This window comes from Schistocerca serialis, chromosome 6, assembly GCF_023864345.2.
Source record: "Schistocerca serialis cubense isolate TAMUIC-IGC-003099 chromosome 6, iqSchSeri2.2, whole genome shotgun sequence".
Classification (NCBI taxonomy): Eukaryota; Metazoa; Arthropoda; class Insecta; order Orthoptera; family Acrididae; genus Schistocerca; species Schistocerca serialis.
This window is the reverse complement of record NC_064643.1, coordinates 333,304,183-333,319,321: the sequence shown is the minus strand read 5'-3', so window position 1 is coordinate 333,319,321 and position 15,139 is coordinate 333,304,183. Positions and strand designations below refer to the sequence as shown.

The window sequence follows — 15,139 nt, the reverse complement described above, 5'->3', positions numbered from 1 at the left end:
GGTATAATGGGAATACAAGAGGGTGTGTCAAATCCTGGTTCTGCACAGCCAGTGGGAGAGTAGCCGACAGATGATATGTTTGAAAGCATAAACATTGTAACATTCTCACATCAGTACAGAAACGAAATCTGATATGTATTCAGCAAAAAACAGCTGCGTTCTCAGATTAAAATGTAACCACAACCTCAGATATAGCAACATATTCAGAAGAAACAGTGAAATATTTGTAAAAACGAAGTTATAGATTTCACAACTGTGTTATTAGGGTGATGGTGGTGATTAAAAGTAGTGATACCACAGATGTCAGACATAGTAATGGGAGGGGGGGGGGGGGGGGGAATGGTAATGAAAATAAAATTTAATTCAAACCACTTCTTTTTATTTTGTTTCTTCTTATATTGTCGAAACGTAAGTTTAAAATAGTACATGGTAATGCAGATATGTAATGGCAGTAAACAGTTTGTAATTGTGATTAGTCAGAATGTTAAATTAAAATTTTCACAAGGAGACCTCTTCTCCTTTTTTTAAGAAAAAGGAAGGGTGTCTTATATTCAGGGTTATCTTATACATTATTTACACAGGCAGGCGACATCAGGAAATATCAGAGAAACGTGAGGCAATACTGACCCTATGACTTACCTTAGAAGATAGGTTGAAGAAAGTCAGACTCGTGATTATGGCATTTGTAGATTTAGAGAAAGCCTTTGACAGTTTTGGCTGGAAAACATTCTATACAGTTTTGGAAGGAGGGAGGGATAAAATGCAGGGATTGAAAGATTGTGTAAAACTTGTGCAGAAACCAAACTGCAGTTCTAAGAGCCAAAGTACGGGAAATAGAAGCAGTAATTGTGTTGGGAGTAAGAGGAGACTGCAATATATTGGCCATGTAATTCAGTAATCCGGTTTGCTGCAAGTTCTGGAAATCAGGGAAATTAAACAAAAAAAAGTCTTGCATTGTCGCTGGCTGGGTGCCGCTTCCCTACTCACTCATTCTTACTGCTTCTCCCCTTCCTACCACTCCCTTCAGCTTGCAGTCAGTGCTGCCGCCACGTCTTGCTGCTAGCCTAGCAGCTGCCAATGAGAGGCAGGGAGGCATGAGGAGTGGTTTGTGTGGATCTGATTCTCAGAGAATGTAGATGCAGCGGCTGGAGATGACAGTCATGTGTGTCTGCATAATTGTGTGAATGTGTGTGTGCTCTAGTTTTCTGACAAAAGCTATGGCTGAAAATTTAGTTGTGAGAGCGTGATTGTCTTTCTTTATGTGCCTGTCTGCGGCTCAGCAACCATTTTTATGGTGAGTTGCTACCTATCCTCATTATTATTGATTCTCAGAGTATTTGAACAAGTTATCTGTTGCACGAATCTATCACTGCAGCCTCATTTCATCAACATACTGTCTGTGACACGTGAATAACTGGCAAAACGGGTGACTTCCACAACGGGCCAAAACCGCAGGCCATATCTGCGGGTATCTCTAACGGATCAGGCATGCCAGTCTGAAGCCCATTGTATCCCACTAATGTGCAAGCCTTGCCCATTGGATCTAGTCTCACTGATCTACCTGCAGTCTGGATCTGTTTGTGTGAGGTATAATGCATCGGATTTTCGTGGTTTATCTGTGGACCTAGGACTGCAGTGCTCCTCGGGAGGCCAAAGGCCGCGGGTGACTGATTTCAGCAATTGTGACTGTCTCACTGCAAGCACATTGTACAGTGTGGCATTTCATAGACATTTTATTTATTCTAGTACATTTTGGCATATTGAAAGAATTTTATGTATTGGGATGTACGGTTGATAAGGAGAAGAAAATTGTGGCAGTTGCTGGTGGTTTCTACGCTATGTACTCATATATATCTCGAAAGGAAAATTACAAAATAGCTGTAGAATAGTATAAATAACACAGTGGGTAATCACCGACAATAACGAACATAGTAGAACTAACATTTTATTGGTGGTCACCTATAGTGTTTGTTGATTTACACAACTGTCCCCACCTCATATAGTTCTTTCAAGAGGTCTACATTTTTCTGAGGTTATTTATGAAATCAGTGAAGGTATTTTAAATCTGTCTTGCGACTCCAAGGAACTGTATATTTTTGTCACCAAATGTGTTTTGTTGTATTGAAATAAAATAACATCAGTGGTCTTAATGAAACATGTGTACCATTTGGCCTGCTTTTCCCATCTAAAAACAGTTCATTACAAAAGATGTTGATGTTACTACTTCAGATTTATGCTCACGCGGGGGAGAAATACAGAAGTCCTTACATTTCTTTGTCAACTTATGTCTTTACTTACCCTTAAGAGCTCAAAATTTGTCAGGTAAAAATGCTAAAACTTGCATGGAAATCGGGGAAAAATCAGGAAATTTCACTTGGGGAAACTCGTTGCAACCCTGGTAATAATTTGCCTAACAAACACTCAGTGTATTCATTGCTGGATACTGATGCAATGCATTGATGGCCTCCAGACCCTTTACATCAAAATATTCAATCTGGTATCTCATAGTGTTACAGAGAAATTCTGCATTAGCACTTGGTCTAGAGTAGTTGACAGCCTACCACTAACAAACCAACAGTTTGAAGCAGAGGGTAAGGCCATGGACTTACATTCAGGAGGAGCAGGATTCAGACTCTTAATAGCAATCTAGATTTATGTTTTCTGTACATCCGAATACTGCTGATTGCATTTCACATTCTAGACCAGTCTGAGCTTGGGCTCTGTCTCCAGTAACGTTCTCAGTGGTGGCATGTTTAACTCAAATCTTCCTTCCATCATATTTCCCACAAATCATTACTGGTAATAAATGGGAATATTTCTCAAGAAACTGAATCATAGTCCCCATTGTTGTGGAAACCACAGTAAAAATAAATGTTCAAACAAGTTAACACTAAAAATTTTTACGCAAGTAAAAGTAATTTTACTATAAGTTTTAAGTCACATATCACTCTTTATCTAAATACAAATGTTGCAAGAACTGTGAATCAATAATCATTTAAGCTTAACATTGATGACTCACACAAGAAAACTGAAATTTGTGACAGTGTTACAGGCAAATGTTCTTCCACCTTTGTTGTGTTTTGCAACCAGTTGCAGTTCCTAAGAAATTTGAAACAGGATGTATTGTTAATTGTGTTTGTGGTTTTATCATTCTTCCCTGTACCAAAACACTATGTTTATGAACACTGTTTCCCCTTCGTGTTATTGTAATTGTGACACATTATATTTCTTGTGGTGCAGAATCTGCCAATAGCGTGAAGGTTCCGGTGGAGAAGCCACGAAGGCCCAAGGCTGCAGTGGCTGTGGAGGATGAGCTGAGCACAATCCCAGGAGCAAGAGTGGTTGTACTACCTAGTGGAGAAGTCATTGTGAAGAAAGAAGCCAACTCTGAGGACTCTGCCAGCGAGGTTGAATCTGAGGTACACCTTCACTGTCTATGTTCTCAATATCTGTCATTAACAGATCTGAACTGCAATTTTCAGTGTTGTTGTTTTTGGTGGACCTTATTCAGTCAACAAAAAATTAATATGTAATATTTTATTTCTATCATAAACTCAGGATTATGCAAATCATAATTTACTTTGTCTGCTAAATGATATGATTTTGAGTTTTTATACACTCATCTTCAGCTGAGGTACGCAGAAATTTATGTACACATACACTGAGTAGCCAAAGAAACTGGTACACCTGCCTAATGATGTGTAGGGCCCCTGCAAGCACGCAGAAGTGCCGCAACATGGCGTTGCACGGACTCAACTAATGTTTGAAGTAGTGCTGGAGGGAATTGGCACCATGAATCTTGGAGGGCTGTCCATAAATCCGTATGAGGGGATGGAGATCTCTTCTGAACAGCACATAGCAAGGCATACAACATTGCTCAATAATGTTCATGTCTCAGGAGTCTGGTGGCCAGCAGAAGTATTTAAACTCAGAAGTGTGTTCCTGGAGCCACTCTGTAGCAGTTCTGGACGTGTTGAGAGTTGCATTGTCCTGCTGGAATTGCCCAGGTCCATCGGAATGCACAGTGGACATGAATGGATGCAGGTGATCAGACAGAATGTTTATGTACGTGTCACCTGTCACAGTCATCTCTAATCGTATCAGGGGTCCCATATCACTCCATGTGCTCCACATAATTACAGAGCCTCCGCCAACTTGAACAATCCCCTGCTGACATCCAGGGTCCATGGATTCCCGAGGTTTCTCCATACCCGTACACATCCACCCGCTTGATACAATTTGAAATGAGAGTTGTCCGACCAAGCAACATGTTTCCAGTCATCGACAGTCCGATGTCGGTATTGATGGGCCCATGTGAGGTGTAAAGCTTTGTGTCGTGCAGTCATGAAGGGTACATGATTGGGCCTTTGGCTCTTGAATGATTTGCATGCTGACACTTGTTGATGCTCAAGCATTGAAATCTGCAGCAATTTGCGGAAGGGTTGCACTTCTGTCATATTGAACAATTCTCTTCAGTCATCATTGGTCCTGTTCTTGCAGGATCTTTTACCGGCCACAGCGATGTCAGAGATTTGGTGTTTTACCGGATTCCTGATATTCACAGTACACTTGTGAAATGGTCATACGAGAAAATCCCCACCTCATCGCTACCTCGGAGATGCTGTGTCCCATCGTTCATGCACCAACTATAATACCACCTTTCAGACTCACTTAAATCTTGATAACGTGCCATTGTAGCAGCAGTAACCAATCCAACAACTGCTTGTTGTCTTATGTAGGCGTTGTCAACCCCAGCACCTTTCAGCCTGTTTACATATGTCTGTATTTGAACCAGTTTCTTTGGCGCTTCGGGGTACTTGTAGTATGCTACTACCAGTAAGAATTTCTGCATGCTTCATCTGAAGCATGATACTACAAGTATGAATATGTAAATTTCTGCATTCCTCATATCAAAATGAGCCTGAAAAGAATAATAAACTAGTTCATGAAAAAAATATTTTTTGAGTGTTCTTAGCTATATTTCATTTAATATACAGTTACAAAGTTATTCAGTAACCATAATAGGTAAACTTATTGAGTAAGTTCCCCATCTCAATTTTTAAGAAAATTTTTGGGGTTGTATTGTTCCTTGTGTTAGAACAGTCATAGCTAACTTATCTTTAATTGTGATACAGGGAGAACTGGATGATGATGAAGAAGAAGGTGAAGATGCAGATTCAGAGACAGAGACGGTTGATACAAAGGAGGTGTCCAAAGGTGCAATTAAGCCTAAAGTAAAGGTTAATTCAGATGATGAAAATGAAGACAGTGACAGTGATGTAGAAGCAGCAGAAGATGAATATTTGTCTGGATGGATGCAAGAATTGGGGGAATCAGAAAAGCATAATGTAAGCTATACAAATTTTTTATTTAAATTTGACTATAGAGACTACTTTGCAGGTATTTTGTTATTAAAATTTTACACTAATAGAGACAGATGTTTCCTATACAATATTTGATTAACATTAAAAATCTCTATAAATTCATAGTGCAGTTACTGTAAACAGATGCAGTGCTGAGAGTGGGTGTCATTTTTAGAAATAGGGCAGTGACACAAATGTAACACAGAGATGCTGATTTCAGTAGCAGGCCAACAACTACACATCAGCATTCTGGGATCTACAGCTCTGGTTTTCATTTCATTCCTCATCTTTACACATTTTTTTCCTCAGTATTTTGTTTTCTGTTTTTGTATTGTTCTTTATTAATTTTATAACTGCACCTATTTTCTATAATTTCCCTCCTTTACTAGTCCGATAATGACCTTCTGTTGTTGTTCACTTTGTGAAACTTGGTCCTCAGATTTTCTTCCTTCCCCATGTGATGCGTGTTCTGTTAGCTGATCTTCTGTATGTTCTAGTTGTCAGTTAACATAAACTGCTAATGTTTGACATTATTCTTTTATTGTAGAATTAAGCTTCGCAATGGATTTCATGTGGAAATTTATTTCAGTTTTACCTTAACTGATGAAAGAAATGAAATGTGATTGGCCATGGCATTCTGAGCTAGAAGACCAAGACCAGGTGACAGAGCATGATAGTTTCAGTACTCCCATTTTCATATTCCAGCAGCTCAAATTCTAAAATAAAAAATGGAATTTAGGTTGGCAGTTTTTCTGTCTTTGCAATTAACTCTTGATTATCATCTCTGTAAAATTGCAATGATCATATTTTAATGGTGTCTAGTGACCACAGTGCCTAAGTAAGAAATATCCTCATCTGCATGAACTGTTGACAGTATCAAATTGAAAAAAATATATATAGAGAGAGACAGAGTGTGTCTGGTCACCAAAAACATTCACATTGATAATGATCCTACTATGAAACTAAGTGTTTGAGCCAGTCAGTACCACACCAGAGTTAGATTCACCAGTTTGTGGGTATTAAATATAACTCCCCTCCAGTATGCACCTGTGTGAATATACAATTACAGTTCCCTCATGGCATCCCGTATTTCATTCCTTGCAGCTTTTGTCAGTGTAATGTGAAATTTAACCTCAAAGAAACTCTTTGTGCCCCTATACACCGGTTATAGGCACCATTTGTTTGAGTGCCAGTTAATAGCCTCATTTGAAACAGCATGAGTTGACACATGATTACTAATGGAAATTGATGTTTTTGCAACTAGACTATGGACTGTTCACATTCTGCCACAGCAATATCACCGTCTCAGATCATCTGATTTCAGATGTGAGAGTGGATCCACTTTAAGCTATTCTTATCTTTAATATTTTTATTGCAGAAGTTCGAAATATAGTGCTTACTTCAATGCGAGATGCTTTTAATAATTTTCATAACGAAACTCTGTCTTGGAATCTGGCAGAAAACCCAAAGAGATTTTGGTTATACATAAGCACACCAGTGTTAAGATGCAGTCAATACCTTCACTGTGCGACAACGGTGAAGTCACTGATGACATTTGATTATGCTGTTTTCTTTTAATCCCTTGCCTGTTAATGCACCTTTTATAGTGTTGTCCTTTTTAGTTGCTGTTTTAACCTTGTGCCTCACAGTGCATTCATAGCTTAGTCTGGGCGCTAATTACCACTGTAGTTGTGCGCCCTAAAACCACCAAAATAAAATTAAAAAAAAGTGCCACTAAAACCGAGTTATTAAATATGGTTTTCCAAAACTCCTTCACCAAAGAAGAAGAAGTAAATATTCCTGAATTTCAATCAAGAACAACTGCCAAGATGAGATACATAGAAATAGATATCCTCGGTGTAGCAAAGCAGCTTAAATCACTTAATAAAGGCAAGGCCTCTGCTCCAGATTGTATACCAGCCTGGTTCCTTTCAGAGTATGCTGATATAATAGCTCCATATTTAGCAATTATATGAAAGTGCTTGCTAACTGAAAGTTCCATACCTCAAGCCTGGAAAATTGCTCAAGTCACACCAATACCCAAAAAGGGAAATAGGAGTAGTCCGCTGAATTACAGGCCCATATCACTAATGTCGATTTGCAGTAGGGTTTTGGAAAACATACTGTGTTCGAACATTATGAATTACCTTGAAGAAAATGATTGATTGACACATAACATAGATTCAGAAAGAAATCGTTCTTGTGAAACACAGCTAGCTCTTTACACTCACGAAGTAATGAGTGCTAACGACAGGGAATGTCAAATTGATTCCAATTTTTTAGATTTCCAGAAGGCTTTTGACACCGTTCCTCACAACGTCTTCTAACCAAACTGCATGCCTATGGAATATTGCCTCAATTGTGCGACTGGATTCGTGATATCCTGCCAAAGGCCACAATTCGTAATAATAAACAGAAAGTCATAGAGTAAAACAGAAGTAATATCCGGGTTCCCCTAGGAAGTGTTATAGACCCTCTGTTGTTCCTGACCTGTATTAACGACATATGAGACAATCTCGGTAGCCGTCTTAGATTGTTTGCAGATGATGCTGTCATTTACCGTGTTGTAAAGTCATCAGATGACCAAAACGACTTGTATAATAATTTAGATAAGGTATCTGTATGGTGCAAAAAGTGGCAGTTGAAGTTATTCACATGATTACTAAAAGAAATCCGCTAAATTTCGATTATGTGATAAGTCACACAAATCTTGAAGGCTGTAAATTCAACTAAATACTTAGGGATTACAATTACAAATAACCTAAATTGGAACAATCACATAGATAATGTTGTGGGTAGAGAAAACCAAAGACTGTGATTCATTATCAGAACACTTAGAAGGTGCAACAGGTCTACTAAAGAGACTGCTTACAAATGCTTGTCCCCCCTATTCTGGAGTGTTGCTGTGCGGTGTGGGATCCGCATCAGGTGGGACTGATGGATGACATCGAAAAAGTTCAAAGAAGGGCGGCTCGCTTTGTTCTGTCGTGAAATAGGGGATCTTCTCATGAAATTTCAATCACCAGTTTTCTCCTCTGATTGCGAAAACATTCTGTTGGCACTCACCTACAGAGGGAGAAATGATCATCACGATAAAATAAGGGAAATCAGGGCACGCACAGAAAAATTTAAGTGCTTGTTTCTTCCGTGTGCCTTCTCAGAGTGGAAAGGTAGAGAAACAGCTTGAAGATGGTTCATTGAACCCTCTGCCAGGCCCTTTATTGTGAATAGCAAAGTAATCACATAGCTGTAGATGTGTCCCAAATTGCTATACAGTGTTTCTTGCTCTTAAAACAAGATAATGATAGCACAGTACTTGTAGACTGTGATGGTTATTTTAGGAAGCATGATAATCAAAACTTCCTCTGAATTGAATTATTGAGGCTGGGGTCAGTGAACTGCACCTACCACGATGCAAAAAGCAGCTGTTTCGATGTCCTCATCATATAGTCATAATAGGGAATACAAGTTTAAAGAGAGCAGTAATTTAATTTCTGGTTAAGTGTTCATCGTGAAACTGTGAAGGCACACAGTGCAGATATCTTAAAGTACGTTGACCGGATCTTCGATAATCCATATAAATACAGGCAGTATAAGATGTGAAGTTAGCAGTGGAGGTGCAGAGATTTATTGCTGAAGTCCTAACAATTTCTTTCATTTTATAATTGTATTCTGCAATACCTGGTTGCCTCCTTGTTTTCAAAATAAATCAACAATAGTATTTTAGGTTCTTCTACCATTCACATTAAAATTACTTGTAAAGATGCAACCTAACTTTCTCTGCCACTGTAAATGATTCTATTCCATGTCACCTTCCATTGCATACATTCTTAAACAAATGTGCCTGTTTTTCTTTTTGGTGCTGGTTCACTTCTGTACATTTAGCCAGTCACTGTGGACCTCATGTTGTCACGATAATGTCAAGCCTTAGGTATGTCTATAAAAGATTTTATGTTTCCCTTTATTCAGTCCTTTTATTTAGATGACAGTCCGTTTTGTAAGCAACATTTTATCTAAACCTGAGTTATCGTAAATTCATACAAGATATGCTTTAAGATTTATTTTACCTTGCAAGTGTGAATGTAACTTTCATCACCTAGATATATCATTTGTTTTATCTTTGACATACCTTTGATTATCACTTAATTATTATTTTAGTTGTTGTGCATCAAATGATGTTTCTGAATTGTGCTTTATTTAAATTGGACTACCTATCTCCTGACAGTTAAACGGTTTTATCTTAATGGGACGAAAGGATGTTGGGTCATCAACTGCTTATTGTTTAGAATAAATTATTAATATGAGTCCATAATTTTTGCTACACAGTTCCATGTATGTGGAACAGCATATTTTCTTATTTTTACTCTTGTTTACATACTGCTATATCCCTAAAGATGTGGCTCTAATGCGGTGAAACTATTTGGAGTAGAAATAAAGATTTATCATACAGCTGAAGCAGTCTGATTTGTCATGGTTCAATTCTACAGCTATGGATAGTTGCAATACAAAATTTGCTACAAGTAAGACATATAAAGGAGGGTACATGATAAACGGGATATATGGTTTCTAATTTCAGTTTGGTATGTTATATTGTTATTTCAAGTAAATGCTCATGGTATCAGTCAGCTTACTCATAGCCCTCTCGTGAATTCTTCCTTCATTTGAGTTACTATCTTCCCTTTATAATCATGTTTTTATTAGGTTGCTTTGTTGTTTGTTTGTCTGTTGGGTACAAGTTTTGAGTTGTTTTCAAACTAACTCCTGATGAGCTACACTTTCATATCTGCTGTGTGGCGGAGAGTACTTTGTTTTTCTGTCTGCCTGTTTGTCTAGTCAGTAGTAATTTTGCAATTATATCAAACTAATTTCATGATAAGCTATAGATTTCAAACTGTGAACATAACTCAGAACTGGAAAAAATGCAATATTAACTTGCATTATTGCCTGGAGTGTGACAGAGGGTATTCTTATGGACCACTGCTATTTCCTCATACTCTTGTTTCAGTCGTGAGTGTTTTATGTTAAGAATGATTGTTGGTAAGCCTCCACATGTGCCTGACTCTCCCTAATGTTTACCTTCATTATCTTTTCGAGAGGTATACATAGAAAGAAGAAATACACTGTTTGACTTATTTGAAGAGAAACTGAAATAAATGTGAAATTTACCATGTGTCTGTTGTAATCTCATCAAAATGTTTGAAATTGATTGAAAAATTCCAAACACAAGACTAAAAAGCAGAAGACAATTATTAAGTTAAAAACTTTTTAATATAACACATTTTTAATAGCTGTGACAATAGTTACAAAATTTAAAACAAAAATGTGGGGCGCATGCAGTAGCTAATAGCAAGTAGCATAGAGGTTAGCTTCTTTGAGAAAATCATGCAACATTTAATAGCATTTGCAGTACAATAAAATTGTTAGTGACTTGGGTGAACTATAAGTGTTGTCATGGCTCTTAAAAACTCATAAGCACAAATTTTCTGGACTATCTGTATAGGTTTAGAAATCTGTATTGGCCTAGGAAATTTATTTTATACTTTTTAGTTCGTTTAGTCCATTTAAAAAATATTTTGAATAATTATTTTTTAGTTGTAATTATTCAATTTAAATTTGTTAATCTCCATTAAGATAAGAATCCAGAAAATGGTAGGATGTTTTCCAAAACATGTAAAGCCGAATAAGACTACCTGTATTTCTTTCAGGATGAGGAAGATGAACCAGCAAAAAAGAAGTCAAGACATCAAGATGATTCAACAAAACATAAGAAGAAAACAAAAGTAGGAAAAACATTAAACACTACAAAGTCTGTGAAGAAGACTAAGAAAACACAAGATACAAAAGAAAGTGAAAAAAAGAAAAAGACAAAAAAATAAACGAAGTATTCAGCTAGGAAACTGTTGTTGTTACTTCCAACAGATAACTTCAATATGATGTTGCAAAATATTGTAATAATAAACTACAGTAATTTTTGTAGTGTGCTGTGTGTTACTTTTCTTTATTTCCCATCTTAAATATAATTCAGGCACAGTAAATTTACATACTTTTGCTGCTAATGTATTCAAGTCATTTAACTTCACCAGTATGTGGAGTATTACCACAAGTTTACTTGTACACCCGATACACCTTTTCATGCTTCCACTGAAGCAATTCAGGTGAATGCCAAAATCATTCCTTAACAGATCATGGCTGTTTCATCTCCAAACCCTCCTCCAGCTATGTTAGTTCTCCACTTTCAGAGAAGTTTAACATTTATGAAATGATATCATCATGTATATATCATATCGCATCTCTCCTAGTGTAGACCACAACCACCGAGCGATAATGTTGTGACGTGTTCTCAATGCTGGTGAGGTATGTCACTTTGAACGCCTGTGCCATTGTATATTTCTGAAACCACTACACAACAAATTAGTGCGAGTCCTTTGTCTGTTTTATTACAACTTACAGATACCTTGATGAGGATTGTGAACGCAAGTATACAATACTTCTAGTAATGCAGTCTTTCCTTGTGGCTAAATCGAAGAAGCAATACAGTATTTGACTGTGCTGTTTAAGTAAGAAGTTCATCACTGCTATGGCACATTCAAGGACGGCATTCTGATTAGTCCACTGTGACTAAAGCATTGCGGATACAATTCCGTGGTGTGACTGCCCCTGCAGCTCTCCATTGTGGGTTATAATACCCTGCAGATGACTCAGTGGAGTCATGTGATTGGCTGCTGCTATTGGAGATAGTGACTCATTGTTGGTTCTTTTTCCTGCCTGAATGATGTCATTGTAGTCTTAGACTGGTGCTTACGGGAAGAGGTGCAGCAAAGTAGCTCTTCCACCGAAGATGACGTATTGAGCAGCTGTCGGACCGGCACTGCTCCCTACATTGCTGGCAACCCAGAACACACAAATGTAGGAAGGCAGGTATCTGGCAGCTGTAGCGAGAGCATCTGACAACCCTCTCCCCCTGCTGGAGGGAGAGACAAAGCCTCTTCTTCATCAGCCACTACGTGGAGTTTTGACATCCATCTTCATCTCGTCCTCTGTGTTAGTATCATATGGTTCAATATCCATTGGTTTGGGCACTGGCACAGCATCAGCATTGGTGGACTGCTGAGGAAGGTACACTGCCGCACTCTGCATCTGGAACAGTACACCACCAGGACTTGCAATTGAAATGAAATTATAACTCTGGAAAGGCAGGGGGTCCTCAGTGCATGGCTGGAGTTGGTTTATGTGATTCCAAAAGGGCAAAACAACACACATGGCAATGCCCACTTGACAGGCACTCATTCCAGGAAACTATTCTTGTTTCCTTTAAATGCATTTCTGAGATGGTGTCAGCACTGAAATGATGTCTCCCGGAACCGGTCGCAGCAGAAGCCAAGTTGTCCTGGTGCCAGGGTGTCGTGTGTGATAGGGGGGTCTGCATCAGTCGACCATGTGGCAGCTCTACCAGCAGTGCGGAAGGTGCTCCTGTATAGGGAAAGAAACAATAGTAATGCATCTCTGAGTGTGCGGTCGGTCACGACTTCCACATTTCACTCTTGGATGTTTGCACATACCGTTCAGTGACCCTTTTGGATGTGAGGTGGAAGGGTGTGTTGCAGGGGTGTCAAATGTCATGGTAGGTGCAAAAGACGGGAACTTCTGGTATGTAAACTGCGTGCGATTATCTGTCACTATGGTGAAGGGAAGGCCTTCCACAGTGAAGATCTGCCTCGAGGCTCCGACTTATTCTGTGACATAGCCATACTGGAATCGAACAAAGTAAAGCCTGTTTCACTCAAACGACTTTCTGGTCAAAATCGACTATCAGAAGTGTGTGCACCTTTCTTGCCTGTGTGCATAAATTTAAAGCCAACCACTTTGTGAGTGTGTCTAAGAGGTCAGTAATCAGTTGTTAGTGCAAGGTGTGGAATGTAAATTTCAGAGTAGGCTGCATTCAGTGCATATGCAGAAACGGGAGTGTTCTATCCTGGACAACATCGCTCTAAGCTTGTTGACACTAGTGCCTACCAATTTAAATTGTATATTACAGCACTGAGGATGGTCACTAAGTGACCGAAAATCGATTTTGCGGTTAATAAAACAAAAAAATACGACCAATGCTGTCTCTCCTTTTAAGTATATTCTAGATATTGTTTGACGTGTTTACATGTATGTATTTTCTCAAACAAATAAATTTGGATGACACTTTTTGTGTTCTTTCAGTTCTCGGGTGTGTAGAGAATATACCACATGCATGACCTTTGACCTGAACATCAACTGTGAATATTCCTTTGGTCATTAATAAACTCTGTTACCATAACTTGTACATACATTTTGTTACTATATTTCACTTTTTTCGTGAAGAATCCCTCATAGCCTCACTTTCCCTGTTCAGGTCCAAACTGCATAGCAGACAGCTCTCACAACATAAGCAATTTTGAAGCTGGCATGTAAACAAAAATGAACACTCGAGATAGACAGGACAGTACATGAATGAAACGCCAGGGTCACTGCAGTGGACCCACTTATTTCAAGAACCCAATTGATGCAAGACAGTCAGTCATGTAAAAGGGACTAACAGTAGTGTGTGGCACCTTCCTAGAGGATGAGCCTATTCATGCCTAAAAAGGGGCCCATGAAGTCAGAATACAGTCAGCTCTACAGCTCCATTGGTTTAGGCCTGGGAAATGTGACCTCCAAGGCACCGCCTGGTATTAGAGGGTGCAGACGCAAAACTGGGACTCGAATATCTGTCGCTTACAAATACACGTGTTGATGGGCCCGTTCATTTGGTCATGACTGTGCCCCACTGACAGCAATGAAACAGCTTGATCACCTCAGCTTTGGAGTGCTGCTGGGATCACGACACATCTCTTGTCCACCAAAGTATAGAGGGTTAGGACCCCTTGGTAAAGTGATAGGGCCACTCGAAGATTCCAGAAATGGACAAGTTTGTGGTGCATCAGAGCCATCTTTGATGTTGGCTACTGCGTTTTAGAAGTGCTTGACACGGGAGAGGACTGCGTCATTTGCAACCTCCTTGGCAATGTCCCTTGCGTAGAATGGAAACCCAACCATGGCCTGGCAGAAAGGGCATTGATCCTAAAGCAGACTTCTGGGCACACATGAAAAGAAGTGTCCTCACTATCTGGAATACGGGGAAGTAAATTGATGTTGCTGTGGTTAGAGAATGAGCGAAATTCGATCTCATAGTTGTAGGGGGAAGAAAGAGAACTCAATGTTTCAGAAGCTGTTACAGAAGTCTTGATGGGGAGCAGTGTCGTCACATGGAAAAGTGTGGCCAGGGCTTAAGGCCCACCTGCAGCAGGAACTTTTGCCCGTAGATGTAGTGGTGGAACTTCTTTATGGTGAAAGTGAAGTTGAGGACCTCTTTTTACACTTGGGAGAAGTTGTGTTGGACTGTGCTTAGCATTTTAGATGTGAATGGACTTTTCCACCATCCCAATCCTGTGGGACTGCACTGCCTAGATCCTCATATCAGAAGTGTCGGCAACATAATCAAGTGCTTGTGTGTGTGTGTGTGTGTGTGTGTGTGTGTGTGTGTGTGTGTGTGTGTGTGTGTGTGTAGGGGGGGGGGATGTATCAGGGGTGTCATAGTGGACAAAGGACCTTGAGTTTAGGACTGCTCTGTTGAGTTGCTTGAATGTCCAGTGCCAAGCGGGATACCTTGCCCAGCACTTGCCTTTCCGCAGTAATTTGTGAAGGGCTTCCGTAATTGGTGCCACCTTCAGGATAAACTTCCAGTAGTACCATATCTATCTGCGCCCAGA

At 39.3% G+C, this 15,139-nt stretch overlaps 1 protein-coding gene across 1 annotated transcript in view; it reads left to right on the top strand.

Moving 5' to 3' along the window:
• The window catches only part of LOC126484021 (ribosomal L1 domain-containing protein 1-like), a 58,468-nt gene extending 47,128 nt beyond the window's left edge, over positions 1-11,340 (top strand). The window contains exons 8-10 of the mRNA XM_050107347.1: positions 3,241-3,419; positions 5,136-5,348; positions 11,069-11,340. Coding sequence (XP_049963304.1) covers positions 3,241-3,419; positions 5,136-5,348; positions 11,069-11,239 — 563 coding nt within the window. The 3' untranslated portion in view covers positions 11,240-11,340. The remainder of the gene's footprint in view (positions 1-3,240; positions 3,420-5,135; positions 5,349-11,068) is intronic.
• The last annotated feature ends 3,799 nt before the right edge of the window (positions 11,341-15,139 follow it).